Source organism: Eulemur rufifrons, chromosome 21, assembly GCF_041146395.1.
Source record: "Eulemur rufifrons isolate Redbay chromosome 21, OSU_ERuf_1, whole genome shotgun sequence".
Classification (NCBI taxonomy): Eukaryota; Metazoa; Chordata; class Mammalia; order Primates; family Lemuridae; genus Eulemur; species Eulemur rufifrons.
Window position 1 is genome coordinate 21,065,365 of NC_091003.1, and position 23,078 is coordinate 21,088,442.

Consider the following 23,078-nt stretch of genomic DNA (forward strand, 5'->3'; position numbering starts at 1 on the left):
CAGTTATGTCGCCAAATTTTCCGTTTTACTTGAACCAGTTTGAAGTGGGTTTCTGTCACATGCAGAAAGGGTTCTGACTTCTAAAGGGACACAGGTGAACCAAACTGAGCCAAACTGGGACTCAGAGTCTGGCTGATTGCAAAGTAGGGGATGCCTCAAAGCTTCTCCTTGAATGGACATTTTGGGGGGCCTTTTTTGGCTGAAAGAGGAGAGAGGAGCAAGGCCCCAACATTGTTGGAAAAATACAAAAGACTGCTGAAGGGAGCATCGCGCATTCCTGCAGAGGACAGAATGGAAGAATATCTGCATGTTTATTCTCAGGACATCTCAAGAGACACCTAGAGAAACCTAGGGAGCCTGGAGGGGGAAGAGTAGCTGAAGTCCAGTTATACACGTGGCGGCATTAAACATTAAAGTGTCTCCCTTTGTGTCCCCAGGTTGGTGAGGCCCAGACTTGCTCAGGTTACATGAGAACAGGACCGCACTGACAGCTGTCCCACAGTGGCTTTGGCTTTCCGTGAGATAGTGAGCTCCCCGTCACTCCAGGTGTGTAAGCAGATGCTATGAGAGGGGGCAATAGGTTGAAGCAGCATTACTAACTGGTCCATGGATCACCGGCCTAAGAGTTACTTGGGGTTTCTCCAAAATGTAGATTCCTGGGCTCCCCTCAGACCTCCTCAATCACGACCTGTAGGAAGTAAGTAGCCCAGGAACTAAGCTTTGATCTCCTGCAGTAAAGTTTGAGAATCTCTGGTTCTATCGATGCTTCTCAAACTTGAAAGCACATACGTGATCTTGGGATCATGGTAAACCCAGATTCTGATCCAGTAGGTTTGGGAGGAGAGAATGAGAAGCTGCCCAGGTGATAATGGTGGTTCCCTGACCACACACCGTGGAGCCAGGGGTTGGATGACTTCAAAAACCTGATGCCGGCTCCCACCCCTTACACTCCTATGGCTGACGGCTGGACCACCCACTGGGAGAGACACCCAGCCGGGACAAAAGGATTCCATTCTCCCAGGCCAGGCCGAACCAGTGGGAAACGAGACCCGTCTCATGAATTGGCTCAATGGTTCCAAAGAGACAAAATCTCTACGGGCATAAAAAAGAGAGATGAGCTTAGATTTAACTTTACATAATAAAGCAGTAAGTGCCATTTATCGGATATTACTGTGTGCCAGACACGACACGCTGGCCACTTTAAACCATTGTGTGATCTGGTCCTTACAACAGTGACATAGAGTAAGCATTGGAATCTCCATTTTGTGGAGAAGCGATCTGAGATGCACGTGGTTGTCATTAAATAATATTTCTGGTATTCTGCCTTCGGGGCACGTGGTAGGGCTGCACCTCCTGGCCCCCTGTGGGTGGGGCCAGTGAGCAGAAATGGCATGGGCTGCTTTTGAGGGGAGCATTTATTGTGGGTTCAGGCCCCTCCAGAGCTGTTTCCCTCTGTCACTGTCACTGAACATTCCAGATGGCAGTTGCTCCATCAGTCAGGCCCTTTAACATGGAGGACAACTGACCCCCAGCTGACCCATGATAGACACAGAGCACACATGAAATATAAACCTTTGTTATAAAAAGCCACCGAGGTTTTAGGACTGTTACCATGGCATAACCTTGTTTATCCTGACAGATACACATAAGTAAACTCCACCAGCTAGGACTCCACGAAGCCAGGATTTAACCTAGATCTGGTTGGTTCTATCGCCTGTGTTCACACCTCTGAATCCAGGGCAGGGAAAGAAGTGGGCATCCACAAGTCTTTGGTGAATCCTTCAGTTCCCTCCATCTACAGCGCGAGACCCTCATACCTCTCGTGGTTGCAGCCGTTGGTTGAGCTGCCCTCGGCCGAGCCGCTCTGTGAACAGGAGGAGCAGGAGGATTTCCGGGGGCTGGGTTGCCATAGGGATGGGAGGTTGCTCACGGAGACATCCATCAGATCCTGGGGGACTACGGTGGGTAGAAGAAAGGGCAGAGGAAGAGCCCTGTTAAGCCTATGTCGATCACAGAAAGCTCACCCCACAGCAAGAAGCGTACCCCCAGGCCAGCACAGGGATAGGGAAAGACCCCAAATGTGACAGTAGGAAGCCCCAATCATCATCTGACCCAGGCCCTTAAGCCTGCCTGATCCAATGAAAGCCGCCACCAAATTGTGGGGGCCCCAGAAAATGGGGCAGAGCTGATAACAGGCAAAAAGAGAGGAAGAAAACTGAGAGAGAAAGAGAGAGAAGAATCAAGAAAACAGGCCCAATCCCAGAGCAGGAGGCCAAGCCTCGCCATGTTGTCATTTAGTCATGCTCATAAGATGCTGCAGGAAGGAAGGGGAGCCTGCTGGGTGCTTCTGGGGAAGGCTGATGGTCTCACATTCCCAGAGACAGACCTCATGGGAGCTCCTGGTGGGGAGATGGAAGGGGGCCTGGCTGAACAGACAAGGCAGGGCACCCAAGGTCAAGAGAGCAATAAGGTCCCGGGTGACGAAGGAAGAGGGTGCCTGCGCTGTCCATGGTCCTGAGCTACAGAGCTGCTGCACCAAGCAGGTCTCAAACAGATTGGCGACCCCCTAGAATCAGGTGAGGGGCTTGTTAAAAAGCCATATTCCCATCCCACACCCCTGCCCTACTGAACCAAATCCTCCTGGAGACAGAGCCCTCAGATCTCTATTTTCAAAACACTTTCAGTACAGCAGCCATGCTGGAGAGACCCTGATCTCCTAACTCTTGGACACTGGTGATTCCTGACCAACTGGGCTCCTGGGATACAGCGCTCATAGTTTCCCTTATTTTGTTTTTCTTTCCCAGCTTCATGAAAACTTCAGTGTCTGTAAAACTGCATGACAAACGTGCATGACACAGGCAACCGAGGACACATGCATCACAATTTCTATAGTCAACTTCCTGGCCTCTTGGCAGTCGTAGACAGGTGGGAAAGTTTTAACTTCTCTAAGACAGGGCTCAGTAAAGTTTTTCTGTAAGGGGCCAGGTAGTAAATATTTTAGGGTTCGCGAGCCATTTGGTCTCTATCACCACCACTCAGCTCTACTGTTGCGCAAAAGTAGCCATGAACAAATGTAAACAAATAAGCATGGGTATGTGCCAATAAAACTTTATATATAAATACAGAAATGTGAATTTCGTATCATTTTCACATGTCACAAAATAGTCTTCTTTTGGTTTTATTTGATCATTTAAAATTTTAAAAACCGTTCTTAGCTCATGGGCTGTACAGCAAATAAGGCTAGATTTGGCCCAGGGGCCTTAGTTTTCTGATCCTTCTTCTAGGAAATTAAGAGAGGTGCACATTTTTCTATACATCACGTGCTGCACGGAGAATTGGTGATGCCCTTCCTCTTCCCTTGGGCTCCAAGGAGAAGGCAGTTGTGGACCTGGCCCCTCTTGTCATCAGAGCTCAGTAGGGGCAGTCCCTATCTATGGACAGAATAGGAAGCAGCCTACAGAATGCTGTTCTTGTGGCCACCAAATGTGGCATCTCACACTATTCCACCCCATGAAGACTCATCCATGAGCTAACCAAGACAGACCACTATGCCCCTATAAAATGTTTTAGAAAAACATCCCCAGTTCTTAGCCAGTCTCAGGGAAATATTGATCAGTTCAGCCCAGGTGTGGCAACCATGTCTTCACCCCAGCCCCTCACACCCATGCAGACATCACCAATGGATCCCTGTGCTACTGAGCCCACAACACTCCAGGCTGCCTTCTGCAGGGTGGAGGCTGGACAGCACAAGGGTATTGATTTGTCTCCTGCCTCCATCTCCTGCAGGACCAGGACTCAAATGACAACATGGCAGAGGTGGCTGGCACCCAGCCCCTGGAAAATGGGGGAGCCCGAACATTACTGGGGGGCTGCTCCTTCAGGCCTGGTGTGGGGAGGGTGGCGTCCCAGCTGGCTCGTGCCCACTGACTCCCCCTGGCCACCACCAGCATGGACCGGCCTACAGGAACCATCATCCAGGCAGGGCCCACGGAGGCAGGGGAAGTGATGCCCAAGAGGTCGGGGGCAACTTGAGACACAAAACAGAAAGAACTGGTGAGATGGGAGGTCTGAGGTGGGCAGGACGCTGAGACAGCTGGAAAATCCAATTCCCGGGGGCTCCCACCCTTCCCCTGCCCTGCTCTACACAGCCCCTGTATATATTGTGTGTGATCTGCAGAAGAAAGAATGCCAATAAAAGTACCTACCGCGTGCTGGGTGCTGGGCTAGGCAGTTGCCTTATTGTCATTAGCGACCCTGCAAGGGATGCATTTACCCACCCACCCATTTTACAGAAGAAGAAACTGAGGCTTAGAATGATGATGTAAATTAATCACCCAGAGCCCCACTAAGGTAGTTACGAGCATAGCTAGTCTTTTTGACTGCAGTCCCTCTTCTACTAACAGCTGTCCCTTACTGAGTGCAGATACTATCATTATCCCCTTTTACAGATTAGGAAACTAAGACCCAAAGCGTTTAAGGAACATAGCCAAGACCACCCAGCTAACAAGTGGCGGAGCCCAGATTCCAGCCCAGGGGATCTGGATCTGCCAGCCTGCTCAGGTCCCTCAGCTGTTTCACATCAGCTCGTCTCCCTACACCATCTGCTCTCAACTGGGGCGATTTCAGCAACACCTGGAGACATTCTTGGGTGCAACAACTTGGGGATTAGGTGGATGCTACTGGCATCTAGTGGCTGACGGCCAGGGATGCTAGTCAACATCCTACAATGCACAAGACAACCCCCCCACATAAAGAATTATTCAGCACCAAAAATCAACAGCGCTGAGCTTGAGAAACCTGCTGTGCGACAGGAACACAATGGAGCCACATATGTAATTTAAAACATTTTTAGCAGCCACATTCATAAGGAGAAAAAAAACAGGTGCAATCAATCCCAACAATATATTGTATTCAACCCAATCTATCCAAAAGGTTATCACTTTAACATATAATCAATATAAAATTATGAAGGAGATATTTTAGGTCTTCAAAAGCTGGGGTGTATTTTACACTTCCGGCACATTTCAGTGTGTGCCAGCTGCGTTTCACTTGCAGCCACGTGTAGCCTGTGGTTACCACACTGGCCGTACGGAGGTGACCTCAGCAACAGAGGAGGCTGCAAATGCCCTCGCCTGACTGTGGACCTGTCTAAATGTTCTAGAACTTGTCTTCAGTGCACAAGGGCAGACAAAGAACAAAGTGGACACAGGGGTAATAAGACACTGAAAGCCAGTTTAGAACCATCCACAGCCACCTCTTCTCTTCCACAGGGTGAAACTCTTTTCTTCTTATTTAAGGCAGGCATCTGCAATTTTTTTTCTCTAAAGGACCAGATAAAATATATTTTTGACTTTGTGGGCTATATGATCTTCATTGCAACTATCCTCTGCTGCCGTGGCGTGAAAACAGCCACAGGCTGTGTGTAAATGAATGGATGTGGCTGTGTTCCAATAAAACTTTATTTACAAAAGCAGGCAAGTGGGCCGAGTTAGTCCATGGGAAGGGGTCTGTTGACTTCTGATTTAGCTCCTCCTCCAGAAAGGACTTCCTACCTCTCGCAGAGGAAAATCACAAGAGAGTTATTTGTCTTAACCCTGTGTGGCCCAGGCCCCCGAGAAACCAACCAAGGATGGGATTGTCATTCCCACGTGGGGCTGAATCTGATCTTGAGGAGGAAGGCAGTGAACCACGATGCCCTCTCCCTGCCAATCAAAACAACATGCATGGAGTGGTGATTAGAGGCACAGGCTTTGGAGCCAGCTCACCTGTGCTCAAATCCCAGCCATGCCAAGAATTAGCTGTGTGACCCTGGACCGGTTGCTTAACTTTTCTGTGCCTCAATTTGCTCCTCTGCCAAATGGGGGATGGTGAAGGCAATGGTACCTGCCTGGGAGGGTTCTAGTGGGGATGACATGAATTAAGGCATGGACAGAGCACAGAAGTGGGCCTGGCACACTTCTAGCAGAGCTTAAGACATGGTATCTCCTATTCCCCACCGGGCATCTAACAGGCATCAGACCCTGCACCAGGTGACAAGGTGTTTTAATCACCCTGACTCCTCAGAATACGATCCTGATGGGGAGTGTTGTCGTCCCCATTCTACAGACCAGGAAATGAGGCCTGAAGAGGACGAGCCACTTTACCACGCTGCGGTGGCAGAGCTGAATACAGTGATGTATTCTTTTCTCTAAACCTGTGGTTCTCAAACAGGTGCAATTTTGCCACCACCCCCCCTCCCCAGAGGACACTAGGCAATGTCTAGAGACATTTCTGGTCGTCACAACTTGCAGGGAGGTGGGTTGCTACTTGGCATCTAGTGGTGCCGGCCAGGGATGCTGGTCAACATCCTACAATGCACAGGACAGACCCCTACAACAAAGAATGATTCCAACCAAAATGTCAGTAGTGCTAAGGCTGAGAAGCCCTATTCTAAATAAACTGATTAGGCTGGGCTCGGTGGCTCAAGCCTGTAATCCCAGCACTTCGGGAGGCCAAGGCGGGAGGATCGCTTGAGATCAGGAGTTCAAGGCTGCAGTGAGCTATGATCGTACCACTGCACTCCCGGACAAACATGCTGACTTAGTTGGGGTTTCCTCAAAGGCAGACGAGGATTCAGGTGCAAGTAGTTGATTTGGAAGGTGTTCCCAGGAAGCACTGCTGGGGGGAGGTGAAGTCAGACGGGGAAGGAAAGGCAGAGAGTAAATGACCACTAGGGGCCGCTGTGCTTACTCCCCTGGGGAACCTCTAGGGTAGTGGTCCCCACCCTTTTTGGTCCCAGGGACTGGTTTCATGGAAGACAATTTTTCCACAGGCCAGGGGGTGGGGGTGATGCAAGCACATTACATTTATTGTGCAGTCAAAGCTCTCTGCTAATGACAACCTGTACTTGCAGCCGCTCCCCAGCGCTAGTATCACCACCTCAGTTCCATCTCAGACCATCAGGCGTTAGAGTCTCCTAAGGAGCACAACCTAGATCCCTCGCATGTGCGGTTTACAGCAGGGTTTGTGCTCCTGTGAAAATCTAATGCCCCCCTACATCTGACAGGGGGCGGCGCTTAGGCGGTGATGCCAGTGATGGGGAGTGGCTGTAAATACGCTCCTCTCGCTCGCCTGCCACTCACCTCCTGCTGTGTGGCCCAGGTCCTAACAGGCAAAGGACCGGTACCAGTCTGCAACCCAGGGTTGGGGACTGCAGCTCTAGGGAACTGTAGGCAACACGCATTTCAGAGTTTGCTCTCCCCGGGGGGAGGGAGCTGGGGTCCTTCTACTCCCATCGGTGTGGGGCCGAGGGCTGCTCCAGGGAGGCACTGAATCCTTGACACTCCCACTATGCCCCACTCATGAGCAGAAGGGACCCTGGTCCCTTCTCTGGCCACCAGACAAAGAGACACCGAGGTGGGGAGCCGGCAGCTGATCGGCACAATGGGAAATGCCGGGGGTGTGGGTGGGCACAGCTGGCGTCTGTCCCGCTGGCCTACATCAAGTCACAAGAGGACAACATGGATATTTCCTCAGATAAATGAAACATCCAGCACCCAGCCTGGCTCCCAGCAGGAGCCTACAAATTACTGGTTGGATGAGAACCAGTGCGAAGGGATTCCTGGGAAGGCGGCTCTAGGGGGATGTGGCCCTCTCTGATTAACCAGTTCTCGCGTGGGGCGTACGAATTAATGTCGGTCTTCATGGGGGTGGGAAGCCCAGGTTCCTGGGAAACAGAACCGAGGCCGGCCCAGCGCCCAGGGAGGTTTCACCCTTACAAATGGAGCCGTCTCAGCACGGCCTTGGTGTCAGGCTGAGCCTGGTTCTGGGAAGAGGGCAGGAGAGCCCCAGATCCTGGGTGGAAACGGACGTGGTAATGTATATTTCAAGACACTCTGTGTGGCACTTAAGGGATTCCAGCCTCGCCAGGGAGGACGTCTGCTCTCAAGAGAGCCTCTCACTGCCCAGCACGTGGCCGCTTAAGCAAAGGGAGGCTCGGAGCTATTATCCATTGAGTGGGAACAACAGGGTTAAATAAAATGAGGTTAACAGAAAACCTGTAACTGGATATTGATTTAACGCACATCCATACGGTGCTTAATAAATGCCAGGCCCCCTTCCGAGTACTTTTCAAATATTAATTCATTGGATCCTCACAACAGCCCCGTGATAACGATGATCTTAATAGTGGGTTTCCATTAGCTAAGCGTCTATGTCATAGCAGTTGCCATGAAAATTATTTGACATATATTAAATGTCATCTTGCGTGCTGGTGCCTAGTGCTTTGCTTGCTCTCTGCTGTTCTAACAGCACTTATGGAGCGCCTGCTGTGTGCAAGGCCTTGTCCCTTTATCTCACTGAATCCTTACAATGGTGAGTTGAAGTAAAATATTTACTACAACAGCCGTATGATAGCAGCTAACCTTTGAGTGTTTGCTATGTGTTGAATGCCTTGTCTCATTTAATCCTCAGCCATAGGTCTATGAAGTAGGTGCCATGAATGTTCCCATTTTACAGATGAGGAAACCGAGGCACAGAGGGGCGAAGTGACTTGCCCAAGGTGAGCCAGGATTCCAGAGCCCCGCCACTGCCACTTCCCCATGCCACCTCCTACCTAGTGGCGTTTTTATTAGGCAAGGAGACAGTGGTGACCTGTTCTTATTTGGGGGGAAACTGAGGCTGCCAAGATACTGACTTCCCGATCCCAGGTATCCCTGCTGGCCCCGGAATCCAGACCTCTCGACTTCTAGTTGCAAACACCTGGAGTCGTTTTCGGGCTCAGTCAGCAGGCGGCTCCCCAGGGCCCGGGGACAGGGCGGCTTACCGAACTCAGACTGCAAGCCGGGGTAGATGATCCTGAACACGTAGTCTGTGGCCTCGTCGTCTTCCTTGTCTGAGGACGTGGACTCAGAGGAGCCCTGAGGGCTTCGCTTGCGCAGTTTAGGAAACACTTTACCCTGAAAGAACATGTCCCAGTGCAAGGTCCCTGGGACACACCGTCCCCGCAACCTGTACACGCTGGGGTATCGGCGGGGAGTGCATGAGCCCACAAAGCCACGTGAGGACCCACCGGCAAGAGGATCCCCCATGACGGCCCCACCCCAGCCTCCCGGGGCTCCCGCAGTCACTCACCTTCCCCCGCTGGGACCACAGGGGCGGGTCCAGCTGCCCGTGCGGGAGCAGCCCGTTCTCCAGACACGAGAGGAACTGCAGGAGGTGCCCGCCCTTGGGGAAGCGGAAGGGTGGCCTCTGGATCCCGTCCTGGCTGACCAACACCACCGTCCCGCCGCTGTCCACTGCCACCGCGACCAGCCAGAGAAGACCCAGCGGGAGGTCACTATGAGGCGTGGTGACAGGGCCCCCCAACAAACACGTCCCCCCATCGAAGGCCAGGCCTGACCCAGGGGCCCTGCTCCGAGGCTCTGGGAAAGGCCTGGGCAAAAGGTCAGGGGCAGTTTTTATCCCCCGCCCCCACCCTGAGTCCTTCTCATCCCACCCACCATCCATCCCTGACTGGGGAACTACAGGACAAGGTCAGGAAGAGCGTGCTTGACCTCCTGAAAGTCAGCCACCGTTGGAAAAAGATGCCTGCAAACACCCTACGCTCAAGAACCCTCTACAAATCTACCTGTCTGCTTTTTGTATGGAGGGCTTCAGACTGACCCCTTCTCAGGGAAGTAGTTGACTCTGGCTAGCATGTCTTGAGCACTTACTGTATACAAGCACAGCATGTTAAAGGCACTGTCTTATTGTAATACTCACAATACCCCTAGGAGGCATATCTATATTAATTATTGCCTGTCTTACAAATGATGAAACCGAAGCTCAGAGAGGTGAAGTAACTTCCCCAAGGTCACACAGCTGATCAGTGGCAGAGTCTGGATCTGAACCCAGGTCAGCCTCATTAAAAAGCCTTAAACCAAATAGTGCTTTGGTGAGGCACAGACCACTTGCCTTTCTAAAGCAGGGTGGGCCTCTGCTTGTTCTGCCTGTACCTCCTTCTGTCTTTAAAAGAGTGCTGCAGTTACGGGTCCCAGATCTTCAGAGCACTGACTTTGGAGTCGCAAAGACCTGGGCTCAAGTCCAGGCTCTGAAGCTTGCAGACTGTTCGCCTTTGTGCCAAGCTGCTTCCTCACCTCTACAGTGGGAATGATGTCACCTCCATGACTGGGTCATGGTGACAATTAAACAAAAGGCACATGACTACTTAGAACTGTGCTTGGCACATTGTAAGTGCTCAATAAGTGTCAGCAGCTAATGCCACCCGTTTGATCTTGAGCCCTTAACACGTCATTTGATCTTCACCGTAACCCCATGAGAAGGTGCTGTTATAATCCCATTTTACAGATGGGGAAACTGAGGCTCAGAGTGGCGAAGTCGCTTGCTCAAGTTTGCACAGGGAATAGGAGATGCCCACCCCCTTGTATCATGATGCTAATGAGTGGGCAGGGGTGGAGGCAGGCAGGGGCTTCAAGAGGAACGCCCAGCGCCCTGCTGTCCCCACAGTTCCTACCTTGCTGGTGGCAGTGCAGGTAGACAATCTCTTCCAAGCGGATGGTCATGGCATAGTCCCAGTAGACGCTAGAAGGGGAGGGAGGGTCAGGCTTGCAGGACGCCTGCCTATCTCACGGTGGCGAGGGGCTCAGGACGCCAGAAGGCCACGCCCACAGCCTCCCTTCTCACCAGGACCCACCCGTCCCCGGCATCTGTGTCCCAGGCTGCCCAGACTCTGCCTCCCGTTCTTCTGGCCCCAGCACCCCCATTTTCCCCACTCCTAGTCCATGTGGCTAAGGTGAGGCTGAGCCCGCTGACTTTCTACTGCAGGACTCCAGGAATGGCCACCGGCCCAGGCCCAGCCACAGTGGCAGCGCAGGGAGGGCTCCGTGACCCAAGCAGAACCAATGGGACTCAACTATTGGACTTATGTCAGAATGACGGGGAAAGAGCTACTCCCCTCGCCGGGAAAGTAGCGACAAGAAGTCTGGAGACGAAGGGACCACAGCCTGAGAATGGCGTCCACAGACGGGAAGACAGCCAAGAGATGGGAAAAGCGCAGGCGCCCGCCACCGGAGTCCCCGGATCCACGCACGCCTGGGCCCGCTGTCCTGGATATTTCGATGCATGTGGGCCCGCGCTTAAGTCTGCTGGAGTCTGGTTTTCTGTAGCCGGCACCTTGACTAACCCACCCCCTGAGCCCAGGCCCCCGCGTGTCCCAGGACAGGAGTCAGGATAACCACGCGACAGCCTTGACTCCACAGCTCCCAGCAGTGTGACTGAAGGGACTCTCTGAGGCTCCACTTGCCCATCTGTGAAACGGGCACTGTAACAACACCCACCCCACCGCGTCGCCGTGGGGATTAACTAGATCATGTATTCGACCCCATGATTCACTCAAGTGTTCCCATTTCCACCCCAAAGCCTGCTGCTGTGCTGAAACCAATGGCTTTTCCCGTAAGAACACAGCGGGAGGGGGAGGCCACAGGGACCTGGGCTCTGTGGCAGCCACGGGAACGCACCGCTCGGATTGCATCTCCGGGAGACCTTGCTGCAGGGAGCTGAGCTAAGCTGACTAACTTCAGGGGCCACCCCTGGGGATCCTCCGCCAGGTTTGCACCTGGTCACGCTTCCCCAGGATGCTCGCAGCCAGGACGGAGCACCGGAGGCCGCCCCTGTGTGACCAGGGACCCCTCTAGCAGCCGACAGTCCACTGGAGACTCCCAATGGGTCCAGCCAGACGTTCTGAGAACTGTGCTGGGTCCGAGACTCATCCTGCCCCATCTTCCTTCCTTCCTTCCCCTCCCGCTCCCAGCATGGACGTCTGAGGGCTCTCCCGGCCCACCCCTGCCCCTCCCTTACCCTGCACAAGTGCAGCCCCAAGAAATCTGTGCTCGTCTAGTCCTCTCTCGGCACCTGCTTCTTGGAGGACTCGACCTAACATAGGGTTCAAGGTCAGACAACGTTCACATCCCACTCCCACCACCTACCTTGGACCAGTCCCTACGCCTTCCTGGGCCTCAGTTTCCCCAGCTGTGAAATGAGGAAGTTGGAATAGAAACGTTGAAAGCCCTTCCTGCCCTGGTCTGGACCAGAACGAGCCTCACCAGGGTTCACGGAAGTGAACGTCCTTTGAGGACAGTCGAGTGCACACGAGTAGCAGCCTCTGCCGGGTCCCTCCCATGCCTGGTCTAGCCAGTGTGTCCCTCCCCGGGCCACCACAGAGCCATGTGCCTGTCACACAGAGTGGCGACTGCCTGCTCTTCCCCTCTGACTGTCCAAACGCCGCTGAACGCCCGGAGAGGGGCTCTGTTTGTTCACTTCTCCGTAGTGCCCAGGGAACGTTTCTCGTGCTGGGCACTGGAGATGCCCCGTGCACGAAGCCACTTACAACGGGCCTGTTCAGAAATCGAGCAAATGATGCACCAACACGCAGTCTAGATGATCTGGTGGCGGTGGTGGTGGAGAGGCTTGGCCACCATTGGATCCAGTGCCTTTCTCAAGACACTAGCATCAAAAGTTTCCTGCCCACACAACCCTGGGCTTCAGTCCAAGCAATAAGCAGGGTTCTCGGGCTGTTTGAAGCTCTGACGTTGGGTGGAAGACACTTCGATGTTAGAGAAGTCCCTAAAGCTCTTGTTGGAGTCCCTTGAGTTCTGGGGAGACCCCATCTTGTCCTGCTCCCTCCTTTGATAGAAAAGGAAAACTGAGGCCCAGAGAGGTGGAGTAACGTGCCCCAGGTCAACCAGCTAGGTGAGGGCAGAGCAAGGACGTGGTCCCATAACATACATTTATCCATTTACTTGCTCACTCGTTGTCCCCCGGTATAATGTGAGCTCCGAGAAGGTAAAGACTGTCCCGTTCTTCAATGGCTGTCTCCCTTGGATCTAGCACGGTGCCTAGCACAGAGTAGGTGCTCAGTAAATATTTGGGGTGTGAACCCAGGCCCCCTGACTTCTCTGCTTCATTTCACAAAGATGATCTGAGCAGCTACTACGTGCTCCAATCCATGGCAGGTGTTGGGTATATGAGCAAGTCAGGACCCCCTTACTTAGACGATCAGAGGGCTCCAGGGTGAGACAGTAGGTATACGAGTGGGCACAGATCGATTATGTGACCACAGTGTTCAAATATTAAATAAAAGCTATGAAGGAGATTAGGCTTGTGTGATCCAAACTCTGCAGGGAGGTCAGGGAGGGCCTGATAACTAAGGTCTAAGATAAAGAGGCTGAGATAAGTTTTCGGGCCAAGAGCATCTCCTTGATCCCTGCCCTGTCCCTCCATGAGGGCCTCTTGACCGGAAACTCCAGAGTCTGGTTGGAGCTGATTTACTGGACCCAGCCTGGGACCAACTGTGTCACCCACTGACTATCTCTGGGGACAGATGGTGACCCCTGAACAGGACGTGACCAGCTTAGACAACGCTATTCATCACTCCAAGGCCTGATTGTTGAGAAGACAACAATAATGTTCTGGTTATGTTTCTTGAAAAGAGCCCTTATCTTTTTTAGAGATGCCTATTAAAATATTTACAGATGAAATCCTACAACGTCTGCATGTTGCTTCAGAATGACAGATAGCAGAAAAGAGGGTGGGCTGACGGCCATTAGGACGGGGCGATGGTCCCTGAGTTCTGTCTGTCTTTATGTTAAATATCCATCACCTGTGGTCCCAGCTACTCGGGAGGCTGAGGCAGGAGGATCTCTTGAGCCCAGGAGTTTGAGGTTGCTGTGAGCTAGGCTGACATCACTGTCCTCTAACCTGGGCGACAGAGCCAAACCATGTCTCAAAAAGATAAAATAAATAAATAAAATTCATCACAAAAAGTGTTTTTGTTTTGTTTTGTTTTGTTTTTTGAGACAGAGTCTTGCTTTGTTGCCTGGGCTAGAGTGAGTGCCGTGGCGTCAGCCTAGCTCACAGCAACCTCAAACTCCTGGGCTCAAGCAATCCTTCTGCCTCAGCCTCCCGAGTAGCTGGGACTACAGGCATGCGCCACCATGCCCGGCTAATTTTTTCTATATATATTTTAGTTGGCCAGATAATTTCTTTCTATTTTTTTAGTAGAGACAGGGGGTCTCGCTCTTGCTCAGGCTGGTCTCGAACTCCTGACCTCAAGCGATCCACCCACCTCGGCCTCCCAGAGTGCTAGGATTACAGGCGTGAGCCACCGTGCCCAGCCAAAAAGTGTTTTAAGAAAGCAAGAAAACAGAAGAGAAAAACAGGATTGGATGTGGACCTGGAGCAGCACAAGCCATTGCTTCGCTTCCCCACCAGTGGCAGACAAGACTCCGTAAGCTGAACTATTCGGACTGGCCACACCTTTGCACTGTGGCTCCCTCTGACCTTCCTGGAGGCTTCCCTGACTGTGCTGGAACACAGACATCGTAGCACGGAAGTCCCTTTCCTGGCATTTCTTTCCTGTGTGGTTTATATGGCTTTTGCCTGGGTCACAGGGATTCGCAGGAGACGCAGCCTTGGGCCAGCTACTCGCCAACATCTCCCACCTCCCTGTTTTATGGAGTGATGAGAAAGGGTGGCTGGAGACCGGGAGTGTTTGGCCATTTGCAGGCTTACGAGATCTTTGCCAGGATTTCTCTCTCTGGGTGGTGTTTGGAGCAGGGCACTGCCGACCCCCTGTGCCCTTAGAGTCTTGCAGCTGGTTTCCAGATCCTCCTGAACTTCGGGTCCCAGCTGCAGGGAGACTGAGCCCCGCAGCCACAGCAACCAGGCAGAGCAGCAGGCAGGGCCAGGGCACGAGCCTCCCCTGCCCAGGGCAACTCTCCCATGCCAAGGGGAGTGGAGGGACCAGGGGACACACGCTGGCCCAGTGTCCTACCTCTTCTCATAGTCCAGGTCCCCCACGGATCCGTTCATCAGCTGGTTGGGCGTCCACTTCAAGGTCATGACGTCAGCCGTCTGGTGCAGGGACAGATACCCCGGTACGGCCTCCATGTCATCCCTCTGCAGAAAGAGGAGGACTCAGGCCCAGCGACAGTGCTGGAGTCACAGTGGACGTAGGCCCAGGCCCACTGGGCTCACGGACACACAACCTGAGCCTGCCAGGCTACAGCCATTTGGAGGACCCTAAACCTCCTTCCAGGTGGCCGTGCAGAGCAAAGCCATCTGCAGCCAACCCTGCAGGACAGGGTCTGCAGCATCCGGCTGGGAAGGCCACCCACCCCTCAACACTTCCACATTCCTGCCTCCCTCCCGAGGTCCAGGGGCTCCACCTCAAGGTTCCTTTAGGACCAGGAAGGGGGCTCTGTCCCTTGTAACATTACCGTTTTCAAAACAGAAGGCATTTGTCTTGCTCAGTCTTAAGGGGGAGAGACAGCAGCTGAGCTCTAAGGCCCGTCCCGCAGACCTTACCCAGAAACCTCCTCCCCAGTGTCCCCCTACAACCCCCGCCCACAGTGCGACCCGTGGCCTTCCCAGAGTTTTCCTAGGGGACTTCTCATCTGCTTCGTTGTAGCCCAAGTGGGGATGTAGGGGAGGGCGATGTTGCCATCTCTCACACATATAGGGGAGGCAGCCCCTCCCCCAAATCCACCTCAACGACATGCAGAGACAGACATCTAACACGTCCTGAGCACCAGGGGTGCACCAAGCATGGCCCCGTCTTCACACACATGTCTCCATTCAATCCCACATGCGTGCAACCCCCAGGGAGCACGGCCGCAGTATGTCACCCATCCAAAGAGGCACGGCTTGTGTTTTTGCATTTTAATGTACCTAAAATGGGGATGTGTCTCATAACGGGTGGCATTTCACAACCGTGATGTAGCTGTCATCGCCTGACCTCACACAAACTCAGTCATAGCTGTTCATGCTGTCATCACTTCAGTTAAGTTTTACACACGGTTGTTACTCCATAAGCAGGGTGTGGGGGCTATTTTAGATGTCTTCAAAAAGATTGGACTGTGATTCAGCTTCGAGTCGAAAGGCTGTCGTGAACACAGGAAGGCTGAGAACAGCTCGGCAGAGGGCTAATGTGATATTGGCGAGGCAGGAACATCATTCATCCCTGCAGGGACGCCCACAACTCTAGATTTTTTTTTGCAAAGCAACAACCAAGCACTTTACAAGACTTAAGAACCATCCCAGAGATGAGAGCGGAAATGCTACACTTTCTGTGCTCTTGGATAAGGGGCCACCAAACTTTTTGGGTAAAAGGCCAGAGAGGGACTATTTTTGGCTTTGTGAGCCATACAGGCTCAGTTGCAAGCACTCAACTCTGTCGTCACAGCCTGGAAGCAGTCACAGACAGCATGTAAACTAATGGTCATAGTTGTGTTCCAATAAAACTTTATTGGCAAAAACAGTTGGAGGGCCACCTTTGGCCCATGGAATATAGTTTGTTGATCCCTTCTCTTGATGGAACAGAAGGTGATATGTGGAAAAATAAGGGCATCGAGGACTCTTAGTCAAAGAGTGATACAGAAGATGGAATTCTGAACTGGAAGAAGTTTTAGGACTATCGCAAAAAATGTATTTCAATGGTATTTTCCCTTATGTGTACTTATAAAAGTGATGTATGATTAAGAAAAAAAAAAACTATGTCAAAATAAATCCCAAAGATCTCTTTCAAAAGCATAAGCTAAAATTTCCAAGTACTGAAAAAACACTGTATATACTCTAAACAGCATTTTTAATTTCTCAATGGTTATGTTATAAAATGGTGTATCTTAAGTACATGGCTTCTTAGATTTAAGGAAATAGTCTTTTACTCATTATGATGAAAATACTGTGGCTTGGAGGAGGAAGTGACTTGCTCAGGGTCACCAGTGATTGAAACTGTGACCAGAGAGCCGGAGTGGCTGACAGCTCTCCCTCTGCTTCCTCCAAGTTGGGCCCCAACACTATACTGGCTCTGTGACTAAATGGCCCTGGGGAGGGGACAGCCAAAGGAGACACTGCATGAGGTGCACATGCCTGGCTCACCACCCATCTCTGCAGCCCGGCCAGGTGCTGGGACATAGAAGGTGACTGCGTGGTGGGGCACACTCTGGCACCAGCTGGCCTGAATTCAGTTCATAACTCTGCCCCACACTTTGCCTGCACTGGCCTCACCAATACCATCTATAATAATAGTACCGACCTCACAGGGCTGTTGTGAGGTTTAAATGACTTAATATAGTTAAGAGCACTTCACACAGTGCTCAACACACAGGAAACACTCAGTAACTATCAGTCATGAGGATGCTGGATGAATGGACAGATGAATGGATAGATGGGTGGGTGGATGGATGGACGGATGGAGAGATGAATGGATAGATGGATGGGTGGGTGGACGGATGGATGGATGGAGAGATGAATGGATAGATGGATGGGTGGATGGATGGATGGATGGATGAATGGATAGATGGGTGGGTGGGTGGATGGATGGATGGATGGATAGATGGATGGGTGGGTGGGTGGATGGATGGATGAATGGATAGATGGATGGGTGGATGGATGGATGGATGGATGAATGGATAGATGGGTGGGTGGATGGATGGGTGGATGGATGGATGGTTGGATGAATGGATAGATGGGTGGGTGGATGGATGGATGGATGGATGGATGAATGGATAGATGGGTGGGTGGGTGGATGAATGGATGAATGGATAGATGGATGGGTGGATGGATGGATGGATGGATGAATGGATAGATGGATGGGTGGATGGATGGATGGATGGATGAATGGATAGATGGGTGGGTGGGTGGATGGATGAATGGATAGATGGATGGGTGGATGGATGGATGGATGGATGAATGGATAGATGGGTGGGTGGGTGGATGGATGGATGAATGGATAGATGGATGGGTGGATGGATGGATGGATGGATGAATGGATAGATGGGTGGGTGGGTGGATGGATGGATGGATGGATGGATGGACAGATGGGCAGGTGGGTGAATGAATGGATGAGCAACTGGATCCAGAGGGAACTTCTCCTCTAGAACCCAGAGCCAGACCCTCAGTGCAAGTTCTGGGCCCAAGAAGACCCCTCACCGGCTGAACCAGAACGTTGTTCTTGCCATAGAGCAGGGTGGCACGGGAGTTCTGGTGCAGGGACTCCACGTAGTCACGGGCAGAGAGGGATGGCCGGTCGTCCATGCTGCCACTTGAATGCCTCTTCTGGATCTGGTAGCATGAGGGGAGATAGAGGGATGAGGTCTGGCGTGGCCTTCAGGGCCCCCACCCTGTTCCCTGCCCCCATACCAAGCCCTGCCCAAAGCCCGACTGTCCACCCCACTCACGCAGAGGGCTGGCCGCTTGGTGGGCGAGTCCTGCCGCAGGCGCGAGCTGTGGATGCGGTGCCTCTGCACCAGCTCATCCGCCGAGGGGTCGGTCCAGAAGTGATCTGCAGTCTTCATCTTGGTGTACTCAAGGGCACAGGGCCCCACTGCGGAGCACACGGGGGCTGGGAATCCACAGCCCCAGAAAGCCCATCCTCCCGTCCTCCACCAGGTGGGCCACGCATTTCACTGCCCCTTCCCTCCAGCCAGCTAGGGCGCCCAGGTCCTGCAAAGGACAAGGCCCGGCCCGGGGAGCAAGAGACAGCAAACAGCTAAGCTGGGAAGGGCCAGGCTGGCTGGGGGTGAGAAAAGCCCCCAGGAAGTGCCCCTGAGACTCAAGAGCAGACGTCCAGATGAAGCTCCAAGCACGGGGCCACTTACCCAACAAAGACGCCAGGATTGGGCCGTCCACAGGGTCCATCAGGAGAGCTTCCTTCTCATAGTATTTACTAGCAAGAGAGGAAAAGCCATGCAGGTTTAGACGGGGACCAGCAGAGGGCGCTCGATGGACAGACTGGGTGCCATCCCCACCTGTCATCCAGTTACGGCTCAGAGCCTCAGCTGCCCATCTGTAAAATGGGACTAATAATGCATCTCCTAGGGCATTTAGCATGGTGCTCAGCATGTACCGGGTTAATACATGGTCATGACAGAGCCTTTATGAGAGCAACAGGAATAATAATGAGAAGGCTGCTGAGGTCTGGCTGATGCTATCTGCCTCCACATCTTCCATTTGAGACTCGAAGTCCCTTCGAGGCTCAGATGATGTCTGCCTTCTATGCTCGAGGCAATAATAAGCTGTTTAGCTGCAGTGGGTACTGAAAGGCTATGTGAACAGGCTTTCCTGCTCTGATGACTAATGTTGATAACGCCAGCCTGAGATGCCCAGAAATGCTCCCTGGAATCTGGCTCTGCAAAATAATACGTGATGCCATCAGTACAACATCCCTGCTGAATATTTTTTGATTTGTTTGTTTGAGTTATCGTGTAGCAGTTGCTAATTCCTTGAAAACTCATACAGGCTAGAAACAAACAGAATTTCCAGAATTTCAGGGAAGAAAAGGACCTCATGCTAACCTCCTAAGGGATCTTAGGCTCAGAGAGGGTAAGTGACTTGTTGAATGCCACACAGCAGGAAGGTGCAGGTTGGGCTACATCCAGCTGGCCCGGCTCTTGCTATCATACAAGAGGAAGTCAAGGACACGGGATCTGGGTAGGAGCTCAGATCTGCCACTCCCTGCCTTGCTGTGTGTCCCTGGGCAAGTGACACCCCTCTCTGAGCTTCAGTACACTCAGCTGTAAAATGCAAAGAATGACAGAACTCAGCTGGGTTATTGGAAGGATTAAATGAAAAGTTACCTGTAGAGCAACAGCACAGACCCTGGCATCAGGAAATTCTCACTAAATAGTGGCAACTAAATAGTGGCAACATTATTGTAATCTTACTCCAAAGAAATCTTCTATCACTTAGAATATTGGATGATCCAGAACTGACATGCTCTGTACTTGCTCAATATCAAGGTTTTACATTTTGGTGTCAAATCTGAAGACATCAAGACACTTGCCACTTCAGCACCACCCAATTTCCGTGCCAAAAATCAGTACAGTTATGTGATTATAAACCTTGGAAATGCTGCCTCAAAAACAGCAGGTAGAGTTAGAACCAAGATGTGATTGTAAAAAGTAGCCCAAGAAAGTCTCTTTAGGGTGATGAGTTTCTTTGGAACAATTCTGTATCCCGATTGTGGTATTAGTTACATGAAACTATACATGTGTTAAAACTTCATAGAAATCTCAACAAAAAAAATGAGTGCATGTAAAAGTGCTAAAATCCAAATAAAGTTTGTGATTAGTTAACAGTATGGTACCAATGTCAATTTCCTGGTTTGGATCATTGTACTATGGTTATGTGAGATGTTATCACTGGGGTTAGGCAATTAGTACTCTCTGTACTAATTCTACAACTTCTATATAAATTAAAAATAAAAAGTTTAATGAAAAAAACAGCAGGTTGACGTTGCTGCTCAGGTAAATTACTAAGTCCTTCACTGACTTAGCAGAAAATCCTAAGGTTGTATCCCAAAGGCAGTAACTGACGAGGCCCAGGACCATTCACAGAACAGGGAGCAGAGGTACGTTACTATTTCCTACAACGTGAAGAGGTTAAATGGCGACCCAGAGCTTGGATGCCAAAAATCAGCACAGTTATGTTTACCATAAACCTTGGAAATGCTGTCTCCAAACACAGCAGGTAGAGTTAGAACCAAGATGTGACTGTGACTTTCTTTCAGTCTCTCTCCTGCCTCCAGGCCTTTGCACCCGCTGTTCCCTCCACCAGAAACACTCTTTTCCATGCCCCCTTCCCCGGGCTAATGCCTGCATGCCCTTCAGATGGAAGCTTCACTGCTGCACCTTCCAGGGTGCTTTCCCTAAACACCCAGAGAAAACTAAACACCAGCACACCTGCTCTGGAACACTCCTCTCCTCTTACCACCATCGCGATTTGCCCGTTTCCCTGCTGGAATGCGAGCTTTTTGAGAAGAGGGGCTTTGCTCTGTACTTTTGTACAAAGTACATGTTTGTATTTTGAAAATATGTAAGTATGAAAATCATATGTATGAAAATATTTCATCTTTTCCTCACAAAGGGGCAAAGAATGAAAAGATAATAATAATAATACGCAGTGTGTGTGCACATGTGGTTGAAGGAGCACTTTTATGTACTGAAAGATGGAGAAATTCTCAGATACCTCTCTCTCCCCCTCTGCCCACTGCCTTGGGAGCTGGAGAGGCATGCTGGCCATGGGGAGTCTCAGATTATAGATTCTTCAGTGGCCTCCCACTGCTCTTGAGATAACACACAAGCTTTGTAATACATCAGGCATCACCACTGTATCCCCGATAACTAGGTTAGGGCCTGGTACACAGCAGGTGCTCATTAAATATTTATTGGATGAATGAATGCATGCGTGAATGCTTGCCGGAGGGGATTCATACTATAAACCTTCACATCCGATTAGTCTGAGCTAGGGGAGAAAATGTAAAAAGGGTCACTGTGCGTTTTCAAAACGCTGAATATTCGCCCAATTCCCCTTCTCATTTCTTACCGGGGGTGGCTACAATCCCCATCCCATTAACCAAAAGAGACAACAGTGGGACAAAGAGGGCTAAGTGATCTTCCTCAGGCCACACAGTTACTCACTAAAGGAATCAATTGGAGAAAGAAGAAACCCAAGATCCTTATATCCCAGAGGTCCCTGTGGTCCCCAACCCCTGGGCTACAGACCGGTGCCAGTCCTGGTTTGTGGCCTGTTAGGAACCGGGCTGTACAGCAGGAGGTGAGCGGCAGGCAGGCGAGTAAAGCTTCACCTGTATTTACAGCTGCTCCCCGTTGTTAAAATCATGGCATAAGCTCTGCTTGCTGTCAGATCAGCGCGGGCATTAGATTCTCATAGGAGCACGAACCCTCCTGGAAACCGTGCACGTGAGGGATCTAGGTTGCGGCTCCTTATGAGAATCCAATGCCTGATGATCTTAGGTGGAGCTGAGGCGGTGATGCTAGAGCTGGGGAGCAGCTGCGAATACAGATGATCATTAGCAGAGAGGTTTCACTGCACAATAAATGTAATGCACTGGCATCATCCCAAAACCATCCCCGATGGAAAAGTTGTCTTCCATGGAACTGGTCCCTGGTGCCAAAAAGGCTGGGGATCGCCAAAAGACCCTGATATTGAACACCTGAGTCTTCCCAAGGTTCTAAGCTAGCCTCGTTCATGGTCAAGCATCCAGGAGACATTTATTTAGCCACTTTCAAACTTAAGTGCATGTCAAGGGAGAACGCAAGCAGTTTTGGGCAAGGGGTGCAATTCCTGCACTGGCCAGCAGGTGGAGGCAGAGCACGCCCAGGTTCTGGTCTTTCTCACCTGCTGTTTTCCACAAGGTAATGCACAATTTTGTCCAGGACCTTCTCAAACAAGGCGGTGCGGATCCACAGGTGCTTGATGGCGAGTGGGGACAGGTTGGGCAGTTTCGGAAGCTTCCGCACATTCTCCTGGAGGCCCTGGATCTGGTTTCGCCTTCAGGACCAATAAAGGAGAATAGATATTCACAAAAGAAGAAATCCACAGGACCAACATATTGATACAAACGGGACAATGTTCAGCCTCTGTAGGAAATGAAGGCATGGCAACTGAACAACAAGAGCCTATACTGTTCCAAGCAAACAGGCCAAGAGTTGGAAAGATAATAATACCCAGTGAGTGTGCAGATGTGGTTAAATAGACAATGTGATACACTGTTAACAAGCAAGCCAGATTCTCATACTGATCTCCGCCCCCCACTCCCACTCCCCCTCCCTCTCCTGGAAAGCAGTGCTGGCCAAGAGGAGTCTTGGATTATAGATCCTTCAGTGGCTCCCCACGCCCTTGGGAAGCAAGTTCTTTAACATGACTTGCAGAGAACCTCATGACCTCACCCCCATCACCTCTACACCAACTCCTTACCACCAGCCACCTCACTCCAGGATCCAGACAGTCAGAGACTTCTGCAGACCCGTGAGGCTGCCAGGCTCTCATCTGAAGCCTTTTCATGAGCTTCTGCTTCTTCCTGGTTTCCCTCCCCACCCCGTGCCCAAGCTCATCCCTTTTCACTCTTTAAGTCTCAGCCAGGGCATCCCCTCCTACAGGAAGCCCTCTCAGAGTTGCTCCCCCAGCCTCTAGAGCTTAACTTCCTGCTCGCTTTTCTGTCTTCCCCTCCACCTGGTGATCTTGAAGGTACGAACTAAGTGATTCAATTTATTTTTAAATAAAACACTTACTGAGAGTCT

At 51.4% G+C, this 23,078-nt stretch overlaps 1 protein-coding gene across 4 annotated transcripts in view; it reads right to left on the reverse strand.

Moving 5' to 3' along the window:
* SGSM1 (small G protein signaling modulator 1) overlaps positions 1-23,078 on the reverse strand; it is a 59,769-nt gene that overhangs the window by 31,970 nt on the left and 4,721 nt on the right. For 2 of the 4 annotated variants that reach the window (XM_069497106.1, XM_069497103.1), the window contains exons 3-12: positions 22,177-22,329; positions 18,636-18,703; positions 18,216-18,361; positions 17,968-18,099; positions 14,810-14,934; positions 10,493-10,560; positions 9,112-9,275; positions 8,804-8,936; positions 3,863-4,027; positions 1,818-1,956 (exon numbers count right to left, since the gene is read on the reverse strand). In XM_069497106.1, coding sequence (XP_069353207.1) covers positions 1,818-1,956; positions 3,863-4,027; positions 8,804-8,936; positions 9,112-9,275; positions 10,493-10,560; positions 14,810-14,934; positions 17,968-18,099; positions 18,216-18,361; positions 18,636-18,703; positions 22,177-22,329 — 1,293 coding nt within the window. The remainder of the gene's footprint in view (positions 1-1,817; positions 1,957-3,862; positions 4,028-8,803; positions 8,937-9,111; positions 9,276-10,492; positions 10,561-14,809; positions 14,935-17,967; positions 18,100-18,215; positions 18,362-18,635; positions 18,704-22,176; positions 22,330-23,078) is intronic. The other 2 variants (XM_069497107.1, XM_069497104.1) reach the window with 1 other exon arrangement.